Source organism: Aspergillus ibericus (genome assembly GCF_003184845.1).
Source record: "Aspergillus ibericus CBS 121593 unplaced genomic scaffold BO80scaffold_12, whole genome shotgun sequence".
NCBI classification, from domain to species: domain Eukaryota; kingdom Fungi; phylum Ascomycota; class Eurotiomycetes; order Eurotiales; family Aspergillaceae; genus Aspergillus; species Aspergillus ibericus.
Window position 1 is genome coordinate 700,866 of NW_020292110.1, and position 15,786 is coordinate 716,651.

The window sequence follows — 15,786 nt, forward strand, 5'->3', positions numbered from 1 at the left end:
TATTATCAGTCTAAGCAACCTGTGCAGACAGCCTGGCAGTGACTGTAGAGTCCGCTCCGAATCCGGGGTCGGAGACGCATTGATTGGCCCCGCCCCGCCAATCGATAAAAAAAAAATTAAAAAAAAAGTCTAAGGGATTGATTGTTTTGCTGCTCCCATTGCTTCCTCTGCTTCTATCGTTTTGCGCAGTCTGCATCTCGAGGTAAGTCAGCTTTCGTGCAGTTTCATTTCCCCCTTCATCATCATGGAGAAATCCTCTCTGCTTCACTTTTCTGGGGCCTGAAGACGAGCCAGCAATAAGAATGAGTCAATGGAAAACGGAGGTGGGACTCTTTGCCCCTCCATCCGTCGTCCCTCCTCCACATCCCAAACCCGACTTCTCTCTCTCTCCCTCTCCAACCTTTTCTTTTCCCTTCCTTTTCGCCCTCCCTAATCTCTCTTCTCCTCAGTGCCAGGTCTTTGGAGAACCCCGGCACCTTTCACCATGACCACGGAACGGTTGCGTGTTCTCATCGTCGGCAATGGCGGCCGCGAGCATGCCTTTGCCTGGAAGCTGAGCCAGTCTCCCCGCGTCGACATTGTCTACGTCGCTCCCGGCAATGGAGGCACCGCGCTCGGCCCCGACAGCAAGATCCAGAGTGCCAATATCAAGGGCGATGACTATCCCGGCCTCGTCGCCTTTGCCCAGCAGAACGGTGTCAACCTCGTGGTCCCCGGCCCCGAGGCTCCCCTCGTCGACGGCATCCAGGGCTACTTCCAGGCCGGTGAGTCCGTCCGCTAGACAATTCGGCATCTTCGCGGCCTTGCTAACTTCCAATTCCCTCGACCATAGTTGGTATCCGCTGCTTCGGTCCCTCCAAGGCTGCTGCCCGCATGGAGGGCTCCAAGACCTTCTCCAAAGACTTCATGAAGCGTCACAACATCCCCACCGCCGCCTACGAGAACTTCTACGACTATGAGTCTGCCCGCCAATACCTCAACTCGGTCTCCCACCAGGTCGTCATCAAGGCCGATGGCCTGGCCGGTGGAAAGGGTGTCATCATCCCCACCACCAAGGAGGAGGCCCACCAGGCCCTCCGCGAAATGATGGTGGAGAACCAGTTCGGCCAGGCCGGTAGCGAGGTCGTCATCGAGGAGTACCTCGAGGGTGACGAGCTCAGCGTCCTTACCTTCAGTGATGGCTACACCATCCGCTCCCTCCCCGCCGCTCAGGACCACAAGCGCATCTTCGACGGTGACAAGGGTCCCAACACCGGCGGCATGGGCTGCTATGCCCCGACCCCCATCTCCTCCAAGGAGGTCCTCGCGGAGGTCGACCGCACCATCATCCAGCCCTCCGTGGACGGCATGAGAAGAGACGGTCCGTCCGCTTCCTCCCCACGATCCCCTCCCTGACTAACCTGACCGTTTCTTTCCAGGATTCCCCTTCGTCGGTATCCTCTTCACCGGCCTCATGATGACCAAGAACGGCCCCAAGGTGCTCGAGTACAACGTCCGCGGCGGTGACCCCGAGACCCAGACCCTCCTCCCCCTGCTCAGCGACGACACCGACTTGGCTGAGATCATGGTTGCCTGCACGGAGCACTGGCTCGACGGAGTCTCCATCCAGATCAAGCCCAACTTCTCCACCACCGTCATCGCCGTGGCCGGTGGCTACCCCGGCTCCTACCCCAAGGGTAAGAAGATCACCCTGGATCCTGCCCCCGAAGGCACCTTGATCTTCCACGCCGGCACCACCGTTGCTGGCGGTGAGCTCCAAACCGCCGGCGGTCGTGTCATCGCCGCCACGGCTACCGCATCCAGCCTCGAGGAGGCCGTCCGCAAGAGCTACGAGGGCATCGCCACCATCCACTTCGAGGACATGTTCTACCGCAAGGATATTGCCCACCGGGCTTTCCGCCAGCGCGACGCCGCTGCCGCTCACCAGGAGTCTCTCACCTACGCCGCCGCCGGTGTCTCCATCGACGCGGGCAATGACCTCGTTCAGAAGATCAAGAGCTCCGTCGCCCAGACCAAGCGCCCCGGCACGGACGCCGTCATCGGTGGCTTCGGCGGCCTCTTCTCTCTGGCTGCTGCCAACTCCGCCTACCACGCTGAATCCCCGACCCTGATCGGCGCCATCGATGGCGTCGGCACCAAGCTGAAGATCGCCCACGCGGCTGGCGTCCACAACACCGTCGGTATCGACTTGGTCGCCATGAACGTCAACGATCTGGTCGTCCAGGGTGCGGAGCCCCTCTTCTTCCTGGACTGCTACTCCTGCGGCAAGCTCGACGTCCCCACCGCCTCCGCCTTCGTCGCTGGTGTCGCTGAGGGCTGTGTCCAGGCCGGCTGTGCCCTGATCGGTGGCGAGACCGCGGAGATGCCCGGTCTCTTCATCGATGAATCCTACGACGCCGTCGGCGCCGCTGTGGGTGCCATCAACACCTCCGGCCCTAACGCCCGCACCATCCTGCCCGACACCACCGCCATGAAGGCCGGTGACGTCCTGCTGGCCCTGGCCTCCTCCGGTCCCCACTCGAACGGTTACTCCCTCGTCCGCAAGATCGTCGAGCGCTCCGGCCTCTCCTACCAGGACCCCGCGCCCTTCACCATGCCCTCGGCCACGGGCCCGCAGACCCTGGGCCAGGCCCTCCTCACCCCCACCCGCATCTACGTTAAGCCTCTCCTGAAGGCCCTCGCCACCTCACCCGCGGAGATCAAGGGTCTCGCCCACATCACGGGCGGTGGTCTGGTTGACAACGTGCCCCGCATGCTCCCCGCCACCCTGGCCGCGCACATCAACGTCGCCACCTGGTCGCTGCCTCCCGTCTTCCGCTGGCTCAAGCAGACCGGCAACGTCACGGCCACGGAGATGGCCCGTGCCTTCAACTGCGGTGTGGGTATGATCCTGGCCGTGGAGAAGGGCTCCGAAGGCGCCATCAAGGATCTCCTCCAGCAGGAGGGCCAGACGGTCTACGAGATCGGTGAGCTCCAGGTCAAGAACGAGGGTGAGGAGGGCTGCATCCTGTCTGGTCTGGAGACCTGGGATGCGTAGATATGATGTGATATGATATACTAGAATCTGGGAATGATGAATTTAAGTGGTGGGGATACAGAAAAGCAACCATCAATTGCATATTACTCCTTGTTTATTACTATTTTTTATCGGGTTATGTTGAATGAATAAAGACTCGGTTCTTTTTCTCTTTTCTTACTTTCTCTGTTCGCGTGGGTATGTGTTTCTTTCTTACCATTATCTGTTCTTGTCCTTGTTTTATATACTTCCGCTACGATAATACATGCCAAGCTACTTCGATCCTTCTTACCTATTTCCATACACGGTCACATAGTTACTTTACATACTACATAGTAGTTTAAGTAAATTATATCCTACATACACGCAATACACAATATAAGAACCCAACTCCATCATCGTACCTCATCCCTTCAAAATCTTAATGGCTTTCTCCCCTCTCTTGCTCTCTCCTCCCAACAAAGGAATCCATCCCACTTATATACCAAACTCAATCACCATCTGGTTCTGTTTCCAAGATACCGACGCTCTCACTGACCAAGATGATGCATGTACATCCCATCCCCATACAGACAAACAGACACAGACACAGACAGACACGCATCCATCAATCCACTAGGTACTCCGTACTGAGGGAAAGGAATACAAGGATCCAGAGATCCAGCAAAGCACGTGATCGTGATGGCCGTTTCATCCTGGGCGCACTATAGTATAACAGACGGATCATATCAGATCCGACAGCACATGGCTGACTGACTGGCTGGCTGGCCCCGCGCGGTCTAGAAGGTGAGCATGACATCATGGTGGACGCCTCCCAGCCTCCAGGCCAGGGCCATGGCCATGGCGAGTCGAGGACGGCCGCCGGCTGGGGCCCATCCGTTCGATCGACGGGAAGGACATCCACTATGGGAGCTACGAGGGAGTTGGGGTTGAGGCTGAAGTCCGAATTCTCGAGGTCCTGGGCGCAATGGTCCTATCCATGGTCTTACGAGCTCAATGGGAGACTGGCTCATCCACTGAAGATCAACTTTCGCAGCAGTATGTTAAGCTATAACCAGCCCGAAGGCGAGAACAGGAGATAAACGAGTCAAACACGAGGTTAGAACACTTATATGAAAGAGAGCTTTCACCGCACGGTTCACAGGTCCCATGTACATCCCTCGCCTACACCGCTTCTCGTCCCTCCGCGGTCCTCCGGTTTTACTCGCTGCCGCCACAGGTGGCTATGTGCCGAAGAGACACGCGTTGCAAAAATAAACCATCTCTATTCCACAGCTAAAATAAAAGTTCCTTTTTCAGGCGATCTTCCTCCTAGTGCGAGTCAGAGAGGGGCCCGCAAGTCACCAGTGTCTCCGTCGGGGCTTTTAATACATGGGGGAATACGAGAGTACGAAACGAATCACGCGCAAGAGCTAGTCCGAATCACGTCAGCAAGAAGCATAGGCCCACGGGCGCACCAGGCACATACCTTAGAAGCACTTGCGGTGAACGATCGAAGGACCGCTCTCGTCGTACTCCTGCTTGGAGATCCACATCTGCTGGAAGGTGGACAGGGAAGCCAGGATGGAACCACCGATCCAGACGGAGTACTTGCGCTCGGGGGGAGCGATGATCTTGACCTTCATGGAAGAGGGAGCAAGGGCGGTGATTTCCTTCTGCATACGGTCGGAGATACCGGGGTACATGGTAGTACCACCAGACTGGGAGGGCATTAGTGATCAGGGCCCCTCAGGCGAATCAGGCAAGAAGCATACCATGACAATGTTGCCGTACAGATCCTTACGGACATCAACATCACACTTCATGATGGAGTTGAAGGTGGTCTCGTGGATACCACCGCTCTCCAGACCCAGGACGCTAGGAGCGAACAGAGCCTCAGGAGCACGGAAACGCTCGTTGCCGATGGTGATGACCTGTCCGTCGGGAAGCTCGTAGGACTTCTCGAGGCTGGAGCTCTGGGAAGCGGTCTGGATCTCCTGCTCGAAGTCGAGGGCGACGTAGCACAGCTTCTCCTTGATGTCACGGACAATTTCACGCTCAGCGGTAGTGGAGAAGGTGTAACCACGCTCGGCCAGGATCTTCATCAGGTAATCCGTCAGGTCACGACCAGCCATGTCGACACGCGAGATGGCGTGGGGAAGGGCGAAACCCTCGTAGATGGGGACGACGTGGGTAACACCGTCACCAGAGTCCAGGACGATACCGGTGGTACGACCGGAAGCGTACAGGGACAGGACGGCCTGGATGGAGACGTAGAAGGCGGGGGCGTTGAAGGTCTCGAAGACGATCTGGGTCATCTTCTCACGGTTGGACTTGGGGTTGATGGGAGCTTCGGTCAAGAGGACGGGGTGCTCCTCAGGAGCGACACGGAGTTCATTGTAGAAGGTGTGGTGCCAGATCTTCTCCATGTCATCCCAGTTCGTGACGACACCGTGCTCAATGGGATATCTGAGGGTGAGGATACCACGCTTGGACTGTGCCTCATCACCAACGTAGGAGTCCTTCTGACCCATACCAATCATGATACTGCGGGTGGCGTTAGAAAACGTGCCTCCCAGCCAAACCGGCCAAAAAGGGACGGAGGGGAGCTTTACCCATGGTGACGGGGACGACCGACAATGGAGGCTATTCAGCATGTTAGTATCCCGATCGAACCGTTGCTGACATGACAGTTTCATCGCCCCCACATAAGCTACCCGACGCAAAGGCGCAACGGGTGCATGTTCGAGGAGAATGGGTAGAAACCACCAAGTCAGGAGGAGGAATATCCGGCGCAGCGGATAGGAGGGGAAAACTTACGGAAGACGGCACGGGGAGCATCGTCACCGGCGAAACCGGCCTTGCACATACCCGAACTAAGCAGACAGGGTCAGTATATCCGAGCCAACCGTAACTTGCGTGCAGGCAGATGGAGCTTCCCCGGTTTTCTTCCATCAGCGCTGGAGAGTGGGAAAACAACGCTGGCGTGAATCCCGGTCGAGTTCATCGTCGCGACCGAGCCCGAAAGGGAACGTATGTTTTGCACCTTCTCCCTTGGCTGGGGCTGGAGAGAAACCAACGGAGGGCGAATCCATCGCTCAACCCATCAAGAATCCAGAGTAACATACCCATTGTCAATGACGAGAGCAGCAACTTCCTCTAGATGGTGGAGGAAAAGACGTTAGCGAAGTCAAAAGGTGGGCGTTGAGGGGGGAACGGAGGGGGGGAGGGGGAAGGAGCTTGGAAGCGAGCAAGACGCAAGGTGGCAGAAACCCTTACCTTCCATGGTGACTGTGGGGGATTAAGAATCGAACTACGGGGGAATAAAAAGGAAAGAAAACGCGAAGGAAGAGAAGCGTAGATGGGGGGGATAGAGATGGGAGATGGGGGAGAGACGGGAGAAGGGGAGACAAATGAGTTGTTGAGTTGAGGTAAGTAGGTTGGAGAGGGAGGAAACGGGGGGAGGAGTGGAAAGTGATGGAGGTCGGTTTAGGAGTCGGCGGTGGTGGAAGCAAGAAGTGGGTGCCGGTCTGGTTTGGCCTGGTTGGGTTTGGTTTCGTTCGGTTTGGTTTTGGTCAGGTCAGGTCAGGTCAGCTCGGGTTCGGGGCAAGTACTTCGTAGATAAGTACTACTACTTGGGTCAGTCAGCGCCTCTCCTAGCACATCCATTAGGGAGTGAATGAATAATAGGAGACGTCAATTAAATGAGGCCCATCTGGCTCTCTCCACCATCATCACCACAAGGTCTACGAATACGGAGTCCGGAGGGGGGCAAAGGTAAGGGAACAACAGGCAAGAGTACACACCAGGCAGTCCAGGTCCCTCTCCCAGTACGTAGATAGTAAGGGGGAGGGGGAACAGGCGAGAAAAGGGAGAGGTTGGACTGGATCAGGCGGGGTGAGGTGGATCGGACCCTAGGCCACTCTAGGTCTAGGCCGGGTGTTTCGGCAGCGTTGATTGAACCGCGGAGGGCACTAGTGCCGTTTAGTCCGAGTGCTGTCACCGCCACACTTGCCAGCCAGACCAGTCACGCCGAGTACCGCTCGTCAGGTAAGCTGGTAATAATCACGCCGGCGAGCGAGAGAGCTGGTAATTAACCCGCAGCGCTAAAGGGGGGACCAGAACGTGTCCAATCTGGCCAGACAGGGAGAACAAGAGAGAAGTGTGAGAAGAGATAGGAGATCGAATAATGGCCTTTGTAGAAGATAGGGAGCAGTGTAGTCATTACCATGGATGTAACTAATTCCTCCCCATTTATATCTACACCCAAGTGATGTCAACCATCCACCATCATGAACTATGGTTGCCTTTAGGCAGAATGATTGTGGCCTTCCTTCTTCCTCTTGTCCATTCTGTCTTTCTCTAAGCCGGACAATCCGATCGATGGGTGACCTATCCGGGTTGAGAGCGGGAGAATGATGGCAAAAACACTTGCGCATCCTCGTGGGGCAGAGCCTGATCCAGGGTTGCCGCCGTCAATGGCTCAGCCCGATGTGTACCAAAGAACAAGGTCGGAATAACGATTATGATGATGAGAGCATCGTAGTCATCCATATTCCATAACTAGTCCCTCGGGGATAATAATAGCACTTCCCGCCTTGGAGAACCCACGATGAGCATAGCCCGACCGGTCCAACTTCAGGCTTCTGGATCCTTCTGCCCCCGTTCACTAACCAGCCGGCTTAAGGGGTTCGTAGTCTTGCCCCTCGTTTGGTCTCCTTGGCTCTTAGCCTCTAGCGTGGCCGTTCCTTATCCTTGTATTGAACTGGTCCATTGTTGCAACCGCATGATCGTCGCATCCAGCCGCCTAGTATTCCGTCTCCAACGTGTTAAGATCCCGTCAGGTAGAAATCATGAATCACCGATTGACTGATGCCTTCCTTTCTGGCCAATTCCTGTGTGCTGTCAGCTTGCTTTTCCGCTTTTTTACTCGCCAGCCCCGAATTGGGGGCTCCAAGGGGACTGCTACAGCCCCATGGAATGTCAATCCGTGAGGGCCGCTACGCGTCGCATCCTCGTAAGCCGATCAATCACGTTGCTGCGTGAAGAATGCATGGTTATCAACGGCATCCTCGTGCCACGCGTGGAAATGTCTCGGTCGGCGAAAACAAGCCAAAAGACACCGCATATCGGGCACGTATGACCGCATCGCGGGGTTATCCGACATGGCGGGGTACGCTGCAGCACTGCTGGCCTGCCATGACACCACCAGGACGGCTGGCTTGCACCAGACACCTAGGCAGAAAGGTGTTTCGGGCATCTTGAGCGTAGAGTGCTTGCCGTTGAAAGCGAATCCAACTGCCATTGTCCTCATTGCACCCCAACTGAGCGTAGACCTGCGGTGGAAGGAGGTGGAAGGCCGTCGGAGCCGCATGAACCCTCTGGATCCGTCCAGAACTTCCCTCGTCTTTTTTACTTCCTAAGGGACCGGCGCATTGTTCTACACCACCACGTCCACTTGAATAATTTCCATATCTGGGGAAAACTCGCATAGTTCAAGATATTTCGCATATTTACAATTTAACCGTCTAGACCTCTAGACAAGTCCAACGGCCGTTTACACCGACCGCAAGTCCCGTCACACAAATTTTACTATCCGCCACCAAACCAAACAACCACCCACCCCAACACCATGGACCCCAACATGAACAACCTCCTTAAATGGAGTATCAAGGCTTCTACGGCCGGTGAGCAGACGTCCGAAGACAACAATGCCAGCACAACTACCGCCACCGAGTCCTCCCGCAACGGTCTCACGCCCCAGATGCTCTCGACGCTATTCGGCGGACCCTCCGACGCCGACCTGATGAAGGCCTCCATGGCCGCCCTCCGCTCCGACGAGGTCGACCTGGAGAACAAGCTGATCGCATTCGACAACTTCGAGCAGCTCATTGAGTCGATCGACAATGCAAACAACCTCGAGCCGCTAGGCCTGTGGTCCCCTCTGGTCGAGCTCCTGCAGCACGAGGAAGCCGATATGCGTCGCATGGCTGCCTGGTGTATCGGAACGGCCGTGCAGAACAACGAAAAGGCACAGGATAAGGTATGCCACATGCATCTCCGTCTTCGTGTATATACACACTAACATAAATGCAAATAGCTCGTTGTCTTCAACGCCCTCCCCATTCTCGTCTCCCTCTCCACCAAGGACACCGTCCCCGTTGTCCGCAAGAAGGCCATCTACGCCATCTCTTCTGCCGTCCGCAATTACCAGCCCGCCATGGACGAGGTCACCAAGAGCCTTCCGGAAGGTTACTCCCGGGACAAGATCGATGCCGGAGACATGGATGCCGTGGATGCGCTCATGGACAAGCTGCGCGCCCACCCCGTCGAGTCGTCTGCTTGAGAAGTGAATCGACACATGTGAAATGTAACGCGGAGTGATGCTGTAGCCTAGCGAGCCTACTCTGCCATTCGGCTAGCACGTGGTCGATGTCGGATCCCTCAGCGGCAGACGAGCTTTGCGCGCGTCCGTCGTCGAGCATCTTCACTGATATGATATGGCTTGGCTTGGCTTGGCTTGGCGATCGACTGCCTGGAGCATGTCGATCTAGACAAATTAATGACGCTACGGGCATGCCGTGACATGCACCCACCATCGGGTTGAATCTCACGGGTTAAGGTCGAGGTCGAACATCTCACCCCTACGAGACAATACACCCAGAACAGATCGAATAGATCATGATACATCCATAGTTAGAGGTAGTTTCAGATTCTTGGCGGACCAATGAACCGCCCGGAACTAGATACCCAGTTCTACCTTGTGCATCATGCGCTCCATGCCAAGAAATATATAAAAACTTTCTACTACATTTTTCTCTAGAGTGAATGGATGCCTACTATGCAACACCAAGATGGAACCTTGCTGCCTGAGAATTAAATATCATCTCGTAAAGTTGAAGCTGCCTCGATCTTGGCAATGCGTGTACTTGTTACACTCATAGTAGGTACGAACAATGGATGCCTGATACCGGACACGGGAAGTTGGCTTGGATAGGCTCCAGTAAAACTTGATCTCCAGGCATCGCAATTTTAAGACCGTCGGGAGCCGCGCGGCTAGCAATACAGAATGTTTCTACATCGAGATCTCGTGATTGTTGTAACACCAGGCAGAACATACTAAGTATATAGATGAGAAATACCCAGGCAGCAACCCGACCAGACTACGACACCAATCTACAAACGATAACCCAAAGCACACATCTCAGAACATACCATAATCATCACGTAACAAACATGCTGAAACAGCCTAATACAACAAACAAAACAGAAACCACTCAATGCGTACGCACGGTAGAACAACACCAGAAAAGTAAACCCTGCCTCAATCCCGCGGGGAACAAGGGATAGGGATAAGAAACACCAAGAAGCAAATTCATAATATAATAACACACTCGGGCTGGAAGCCAGAGCGGACGTCTCATATCAATCCATCAATCAATCAATTGCCAACCACACCTACTGTCCATCACAGAGCAAGGTTGTAGGTGTAATCATCTTCTATATTCTGGGAGATCCATAGGACGACGGTGCTGTAACGCATGCGTTAGTCAATGCGTAGACTCTCACCGAGTAATCAAGTCATGATATAGAGAATTCATACCTCATCATAACCAACCCGTTCGCAAGGACGTTCGCAATACCGAAGTATAGAGTCGGAAGCGGATACCCCTTCATCAGGTATTTGAGGACCATAACCGTCTATAAGCAGATCGAACAGTCAGCGAGCCAGTACATCGGTCAAGTCCCCTAGATGCTCTAGGAGAGACCCAGAGGGAAGCAAAACTAACCACACTCCCGGCTAACCCGCCCGCCAACAACGCAAAGCCCAGGAAAAGCACGAATCTTGCCTTCCATGCGACCCCGCTCCCACTGTAGCTGAAGCTATCGGCATGAAGACGCGACTTCTCGATCGAGTTAATGACAAGCATTCCGAGCGCTGAGCAGATGCCGGGGATCCAATCGACGAATTTGACATGAACGAAGGAACCGTTGCGGGAGCTGTGGGAGAAGGCGGCGGCATCGATGAGGAAGAAAAATCCGAGGGAGAACTGCCATTGCATGAGTATCGCTTGGGTGATTTGGTGGTGGTGAGAGTGCTGGGAGCTTACCAGTGCGCCGGAGGTGTAGACGCCTGCGTTGCGCACGGCGGAGTTGTTAAGCCATTCGGGCTTCGACCAGCGGAAGAGGCGGTTGTTGGAGACGTCCATTGTGATGCGGAATAATGGGCGACAATAGACTCGATTTATGGATGTGCCAGCACTGAAGATGGGAATATGGACTGTATCGGCTGGTTGGTTGGAGCTGTCGGGGAAGCCGGCGATGATGCAGTGCCGGAGCCCGGAAAATCACGAGGCCGATCTATGCTCAGCAGGGGGGCTTCACGCAGTCGCCAGTTCCGATTCATGCTGTATTAGCAGACTGTCTATATCGATGGTGGCATCTTGAAAGAAAAGATAGAGCGTATTGTTTGTGCTGTGGTACTAGTTCACACAACTATATATTTGTATGGGGTAAACAAGGACATAGAGTTCCCTGATTTCTGACAATATCGCTGGACTATATATAGACTTCATAACTTCATAACTCATAACTCATAACCTGTATCGGACAAGCCTAGTTTTCCTCACAGAATAGTTTCAAGAACTCGTCAATGTAGGTCATTGCTTTCCCTTTTTCCAACAGAGGCGGCATTTTCGGCGACCCATCCTCCCCAGGAGACGGCTCCTTCAGATACTTGCGCAGTGCAAACGTTGATGCGCGATAGGTTGCATGGTACATGGCCTTGAACTCATCTTCGTCTGTGTTGGAAGGGTCCACCGTTGTCAAGCGCGGGTCCTTGTCTTCACCGCTGGCAGGGACCATATCATGACTACCGGTTCTGGTTTGCGGTCTGCTAGAGCTAGCGGAGCGCGCTGTTGCACGGTTGAAGCCGTAAAGCCGCATGCAGGTCAAGATGGTCCGAGTGATCGTGTTCTTGTTCTCCGTAATAATGGTCTCTGCATCCTTGGGCGCTGCTGGAGAGTCGGACTTCCCCTCGGGTAGCAATTCTGGCGACAATTCTTTTTCTTTCCGTAAAGAAGACTCCACAAACGGGTTTGGCGTACCCCTTCGGGAGTTCAGTTCGCGCATATAGCCCCGTCTGCTGCTGGGCCGTGTTTGTTCCGACCTCGATTCCAAAAGCTTGGCGTTCAGACTTGCTCCAAGAGATACAGACCGGGAACGTTGTGCCGCGATCCGATCCAATTGAGGCAGGGAAGGCTCCTCGGACTCCCGTTTGACTCGGAGACCCTGCAATTGCTGAGACGACTGGGACAGTGAGCGCGCCATTAGTTGCGACACAGCCTCGCCTCCCTTCTGTCGTACTCTCTTATGATGCTGTGCCACGGATTCGAAGAGCGTTGCCACACGTTTGCGCTTGGGACTGGGCGAGCGAATGTCCGGAAGAAACTGGGCCGATCGTCCATGGCGTTCAGAGTCTTGTGGAGATGGAAGGGACTGAGCTTTGGTAATGAGGGACGTAGAAATGGGAGTAGCATAGATCCTCAGTTCCTGTCTCACGACATGAGACGGTTGGTCGTCTAGCTCTGGGGATGACACAGGCGGGGTGGGCGGTCGTTCGAAGGAGGTCGAGGTTGACAAAACACCGTGGACTAACAGGTCGGTCGTGTGCGACCCCGAGGTCTTTGCCCGTCCATCATTCTCCACGCTCACGAGCAGACCAATGGGACACTGGAGAGTTTGAAGACGATCCAAGTCATCATCTTCCAGCCAGATAGTGCCCGTCAGCTTGTCCTTGAGCCATTGCGAGGCCTGTTGGTCCTTGGTGTGGAGTTCGAGGTTCGGACCAGATCGTGCATAGAGTGGTATGAGGGCCGGGTTCACGAAGCAGCGAAGGCTGAGCGTCGAGTCTCTCGTAATATCCGATTGCCAGTTCGACGACCGGTCAATCAATTGTAGGCCTAGCTCGGGTGATAAGTAGGACGCATGCAACCGGGACCGTCGCGGGTTGTACCTTGGAGTTGTGCTCCGCCATCCAGCAAGATTGCGCCGGACCAGACATTCATCTTAGTAAACCGAGGGATGTGTGGTTCACATATTACTGAGACTCTAATGCAGGATGGAAGATCCAGGTTGATGCCATTGACCAGTCGGCGCGGGTAATTTTACACGACGCGCCCCAGGCGGCGCGCCCCCACGTGACCGGTCTCTAGGCATAATTATATGGCGGAAGGCATCGGCATCTCCATCCGCCAGACATACGATAGCGGAGGCAGTAGGGGATTAATCTGGACCAAAAAGCGTTTCAAACTGCGCCGGCAGCGTTTCTATATAACCTCATACTGGCTATAGTACATCAATCGTATCGTCGAACAGGGAAAGGTGGTAATCAACGGCTAAGCCCGGGATCAAAAGGCACATCAGTACTCCTAGCATACGTCAAATCAAAGCGATGTCTCATAAAGGTGCATTGGTCAAGAACATGAAGGCGGCTGGCTTCCAAAGGTCGGTCGAGCAATCTGCGGGCGGGTATCCAATGCGAAGCCGGTCTTGCGGATATCTGCGCATGGCAACTTTAGAAGTCTTCCTGCTCCTTGAAGAACATGGAGAAACTGATGATGGTTCCGTAGATTAAAAGACCGCCGATGATGGACATGACCATGGCGGGAATCTCGATAGCGCCGCTGTGCGCAAGGACGGCTGGGAGGGCTAGACAATGGGAGCCAGGTCAGCTAGAGATCCGGAGTTTCTGGCGGGTGAACAAGCGCATGTATATCTAGCACAATCTGCAAGCTGCTTCGAACGGAGGTGCGAATGTGACCGCAGACGTAGCCCGCCTATCTGAGACCTCCACTCACCAATACCCATCAACACCAGGAAGCCTGTCATGAAACGACCAAAGTCGGCGGCAGCGTTGCCCGAGCTGTCCATGAAATCATCGGGGTTTGCGCATCGCGAGCAGATCCAGTTGGGCAGCGGAGCAACCACGTAAGTCGCAACAACCACCAACGGCAGGAAGTTGTGCCATAGCGCCGACGACAGGATGACGAGCAGGAAGCCAATGGCGAGGACCTGTGCAGGGAGAAACGATTAGTCAAAGGCTATGTCCTGCGAATGTCCAATCTGTCGAAAAGACCACTTACAAAGGAGAGGGCGATGATCGTCTTAAGTCCGGCCGTCATGATTGCGGAGAAGCAGGACCGTCCAGGTCCAGAGCAACAGGCAGAAACTGAAGTGGCTTCGCGCAAACGAAGCTTGAGGCGCTAGTTCGAATACCGGGGGAGAGGAGACAGTAAAGTCAAAGCACCGTCAGCATGAAGACGAAATAGTGAGAGAGGGGGCACCGCGAAATGGAGACGGCGAGAGCTTGGATGGAGCAAGCCAGCAGCAGAGGGAGGCAGCCGAAGTGACGTGCAGCGGGAACGGAACTGAGACTGGAGGCCTGAGGCAGCGAGCCAGCCACGCAGCGGCTATGGAGCTGGTGAGCCTGAGAGCCTGAGAGCCTGAGAGCCTGAGAGCCTGAGAGAGCTTAGTAGTACCGCGTCAGTTGCTCTCTGCCTACTACGAACTACCTCGACCTCCAGCTCCATCCATATCTCCCTCCATCCACCCCCTCTTCCCTCTACTCCTCTTCTTCAGAATACATTCACGTCCCCGTCTCTTCCATTGAAGTGAAAGAAATCCCATCCCTCCCCCTTGACTCGCTCCTACCCCAGCTTCCGCCATGTTCAGAAACAACTACGACAACGATGCGGTCACCTTGTATGGACCCTCCCAAGCTCCCTCGTCCACCAGAACACCGCTCCCGAGGATCTCCAGTCACTAATACAGCTCTCTACAGCTCCCCGCAAGGCCGGATATTCCAGGTTGAATATGCACAAGAAGCCGTGAAGCAAGGATCCGTCGTGGTGGGACTGGTCAACAAGACACATGCCGTGCTGGTCGGCCTCAAGGTTCGACATCCAGATCCATCGTGCCTCTTCCGGCAGCATTACAGTCAATCCCAACTGACAGGCCACTGCACTAGCGTAACGCCGAAGAGCTGTCCTCGTACCAGAAGAAGATCATCGAAGTTGACTCCCACATGGGCATCGCCATCGCCGGTCTCGCATCGGACGCTCGGGTGCTCTCCAACTTCATGAAGCAGCAGTCGCTCAGCTCCCGCATGACCTATGGCCGCCCGCTCCCCGTCGACCGCATCGTCAGTCAGATCGGCGACCGCGCCCAAACGAACACTCAACAATACGGCAAGCGGCCCTACGGTGTCGGTCTGCTGGTGGCCGGCGTCGACGAGTCCGGACCCCACCTCTTCGAATTTCAACCCTCCGGCATGACCCAGGAGATGCTGGCATGCGCTATCGGTGCCCGCTCCCAGATGGCCCGGACCTATTTGGAGCGCAATTTGGATAAGCTCGAGTCCTCGTCGCGCGATGAGCTCATCACCCACGGCCTGCGGGCGCTCAAGGAGACCCTGTCCCAGGACAAGGAGCTGACGGTCGACAACACATCCGTGGGAGTGGTGGGTGTTGCAGGCGAGGCTGGCCGGGGAAAGATTGAGAGCTTCAAGCTATACGAGGGGCAGCTGCTCGTGCCGCTGCTGGAGGCGCTGGAGGCAGCGGAGGCGGGCGAGACGAAAGAGGAGGAGACGATGGAGGTGGATTCATAGAAAGGGTCTTACAACGCAGATCCCACGTTCTGATTGATAGTTCATGATTCGGAATAATATGATACGTTTCCTCGACCTCCTTTACAGTCAGTCTACACCGATATATAACCCCCCCAAACAAACA

The 15,786-nt window shown here is 55.1% G+C and overlaps 7 protein-coding genes across 7 annotated transcripts; 3 read left to right on the top strand and 4 right to left on the bottom strand.

The window, feature by feature from the left end:
• The first annotated feature begins 176 nt into the window (after positions 1-176).
• On the top strand, positions 177-3,318 carry ade1 (bifunctional aminoimidazole ribotide synthase/glycinamide ribotide synthase). The gene is made up of 3 exons (XM_025724267.1): positions 177-764; positions 833-1,360; positions 1,419-3,318. The coding sequence occupies exons 1-3, from the start codon at positions 485-487 to the stop codon at positions 3,035-3,037; spliced, it is 2,427 nt and encodes an 808-aa protein (XP_025577117.1). The 5' UTR covers positions 177-484; the 3' UTR covers positions 3,038-3,318.
• Positions 3,319-4,485: 1,167 nt separating this feature from the next.
• On the bottom strand, positions 4,486-6,281 carry act1 (actin ACT1; the record flags this gene model as incomplete). The annotated part of the gene is made up of 6 exons (XM_025720832.1): positions 4,486-4,716; positions 4,771-5,542; positions 5,611-5,641; positions 5,816-5,871; positions 6,124-6,154; positions 6,275-6,281. 6 exons carry the CDS (start codon positions 6,279-6,281, stop codon positions 4,486-4,488), a joined length of 1,128 nt encoding a protein of 375 aa, XP_025577118.1.
• A 2,217-nt stretch (positions 6,282-8,498) lies between these two features.
• Positions 8,499-9,390, top strand: fes1 (Hsp70 nucleotide exchange factor FES1). The gene is made up of 2 exons (XM_025715048.1): positions 8,499-9,038; positions 9,096-9,390. Exons 1-2 carry the CDS (start codon positions 8,628-8,630, stop codon positions 9,339-9,341), a joined length of 657 nt encoding a protein of 218 aa, XP_025577119.1. The 5' UTR covers positions 8,499-8,627; the 3' UTR covers positions 9,342-9,390.
• Positions 9,391-10,076: 686 nt separating this feature from the next.
• Positions 10,077-11,285, bottom strand: BO80DRAFT_423699 (UPF0220 family protein). Its single transcript, XM_025719112.1, has 4 exons — positions 11,107-11,285; positions 10,786-11,046; positions 10,599-10,696; positions 10,077-10,527 (listed from the first exon to the last, which is right to left on the bottom strand). The coding sequence occupies exons 1-4, from the start codon at positions 11,203-11,205 to the stop codon at positions 10,464-10,466; spliced, it is 522 nt and encodes a 173-aa protein (XP_025577120.1). The 5' UTR covers positions 11,206-11,285; the 3' UTR covers positions 10,077-10,463.
• A 173-nt stretch (positions 11,286-11,458) lies between these two features.
• Positions 11,459-13,122, bottom strand: BO80DRAFT_423700 (uncharacterized protein). Its single transcript, XM_025719113.1, has 2 exons — positions 13,011-13,122; positions 11,459-12,957 (listed from the first exon to the last, which is right to left on the bottom strand). Exons 1-2 carry the CDS (start codon positions 13,060-13,062, stop codon positions 11,612-11,614), a joined length of 1,398 nt encoding a protein of 465 aa, XP_025577121.1. The 5' UTR covers positions 13,063-13,122; the 3' UTR covers positions 11,459-11,611.
• A 174-nt stretch (positions 13,123-13,296) lies between these two features.
• BO80DRAFT_378549 (Vps55 family protein) lies at positions 13,297-14,373 on the bottom strand. Its single transcript, XM_025716743.1, has 3 exons — positions 14,140-14,373; positions 13,855-14,068; positions 13,297-13,705 (listed from the first exon to the last, which is right to left on the bottom strand). The coding sequence occupies exons 1-3, from the start codon at positions 14,176-14,178 to the stop codon at positions 13,572-13,574; spliced, it is 387 nt and encodes a 128-aa protein (XP_025577122.1). The 5' UTR covers positions 14,179-14,373; the 3' UTR covers positions 13,297-13,571.
• Positions 14,374-14,563: 190 nt separating this feature from the next.
• Positions 14,564-15,679, top strand: pre5 (proteasome core particle subunit alpha 6). Its single transcript, XM_025723769.1, has 3 exons — positions 14,564-14,758; positions 14,838-14,949; positions 15,024-15,679. Exons 1-3 carry the CDS (start codon positions 14,721-14,723, stop codon positions 15,660-15,662), a joined length of 789 nt encoding a protein of 262 aa, XP_025577123.1. The 5' UTR covers positions 14,564-14,720; the 3' UTR covers positions 15,663-15,679.
• Positions 15,680-15,786: the final 107 nt, after the last annotated feature.

Coding starts and splice junctions, on each gene's coding strand:
- ade1 (XM_025724267.1), top strand. CDS start 485: ATGACCACGGAACGGTTGCGTGTTCTCATCGTCGGCAATGGCGGCCGC. Junction 765..832: donor CCAGGGCTACTTCCAGGCCG/GTGAGTCCGTCC, acceptor CCTCGACCATAG/TTGGTATCCGCTGCTTCGGT. Junction 1,361..1,418: donor GGACGGCATGAGAAGAGACG/GTCCGTCCGCTT, acceptor GTTTCTTTCCAG/GATTCCCCTTCGTCGGTATC.
- fes1 (XM_025715048.1), top strand. CDS start 8,628: ATGGACCCCAACATGAACAACCTCCTTAAATGGAGTATCAAGGCTTCT. Junction 9,039..9,095: donor ACGAAAAGGCACAGGATAAG/GTATGCCACATG, acceptor AAATGCAAATAG/CTCGTTGTCTTCAACGCCCT.
- BO80DRAFT_423699 (XM_025719112.1), bottom strand. CDS start 11,205: ATGGACGTCTCCAACAACCGCCTCTTCCGCTGGTCGAAGCCCGAATGG. Junction 10,697..10,785: donor GCGGGTTAGCCGGGAGTGTG/GTTAGTTTTGCT, acceptor ATCTGCTTATAG/ACGGTTATGGTCCTCAAATA. Junction 10,528..10,598: donor AACGGGTTGGTTATGATGAG/GTATGAATTCTC, acceptor CATGCGTTACAG/CACCGTCGTCCTATGGATCT.
- BO80DRAFT_423700 (XM_025719113.1), bottom strand. CDS start 13,062: ATGAATGTCTGGTCCGGCGCAATCTTGCTGGATGGCGGAGCACAACTC. Junction 12,958..13,010: donor TGGCGGAGCACAACTCCAAG/GTACAACCCGCG, acceptor CACCCGAGCTAG/GCCTACAATTGATTGACCGG.
- BO80DRAFT_378549 (XM_025716743.1), bottom strand. CDS start 14,178: ATGACGGCCGGACTTAAGACGATCATCGCCCTCTCCTTT. Junction 14,069..14,139: donor CGATCATCGCCCTCTCCTTT/GTAAGTGGTCTT, acceptor CTCCCTGCACAG/GTCCTCGCCATTGGCTTCCT. Junction 13,706..13,854: donor CCTGGTGTTGATGGGTATTG/GTGAGTGGAGGT, acceptor CCCATTGTCTAG/CCCTCCCAGCCGTCCTTGCG.
- pre5 (XM_025723769.1), top strand. CDS start 14,721: ATGTTCAGAAACAACTACGACAACGATGCGGTCACCTT. Junction 14,759..14,837: donor GACAACGATGCGGTCACCTT/GTATGGACCCTC, acceptor AGCTCTCTACAG/CTCCCCGCAAGGCCGGATAT. Junction 14,950..15,023: donor CCGTGCTGGTCGGCCTCAAG/GTTCGACATCCA, acceptor CCACTGCACTAG/CGTAACGCCGAAGAGCTGTC.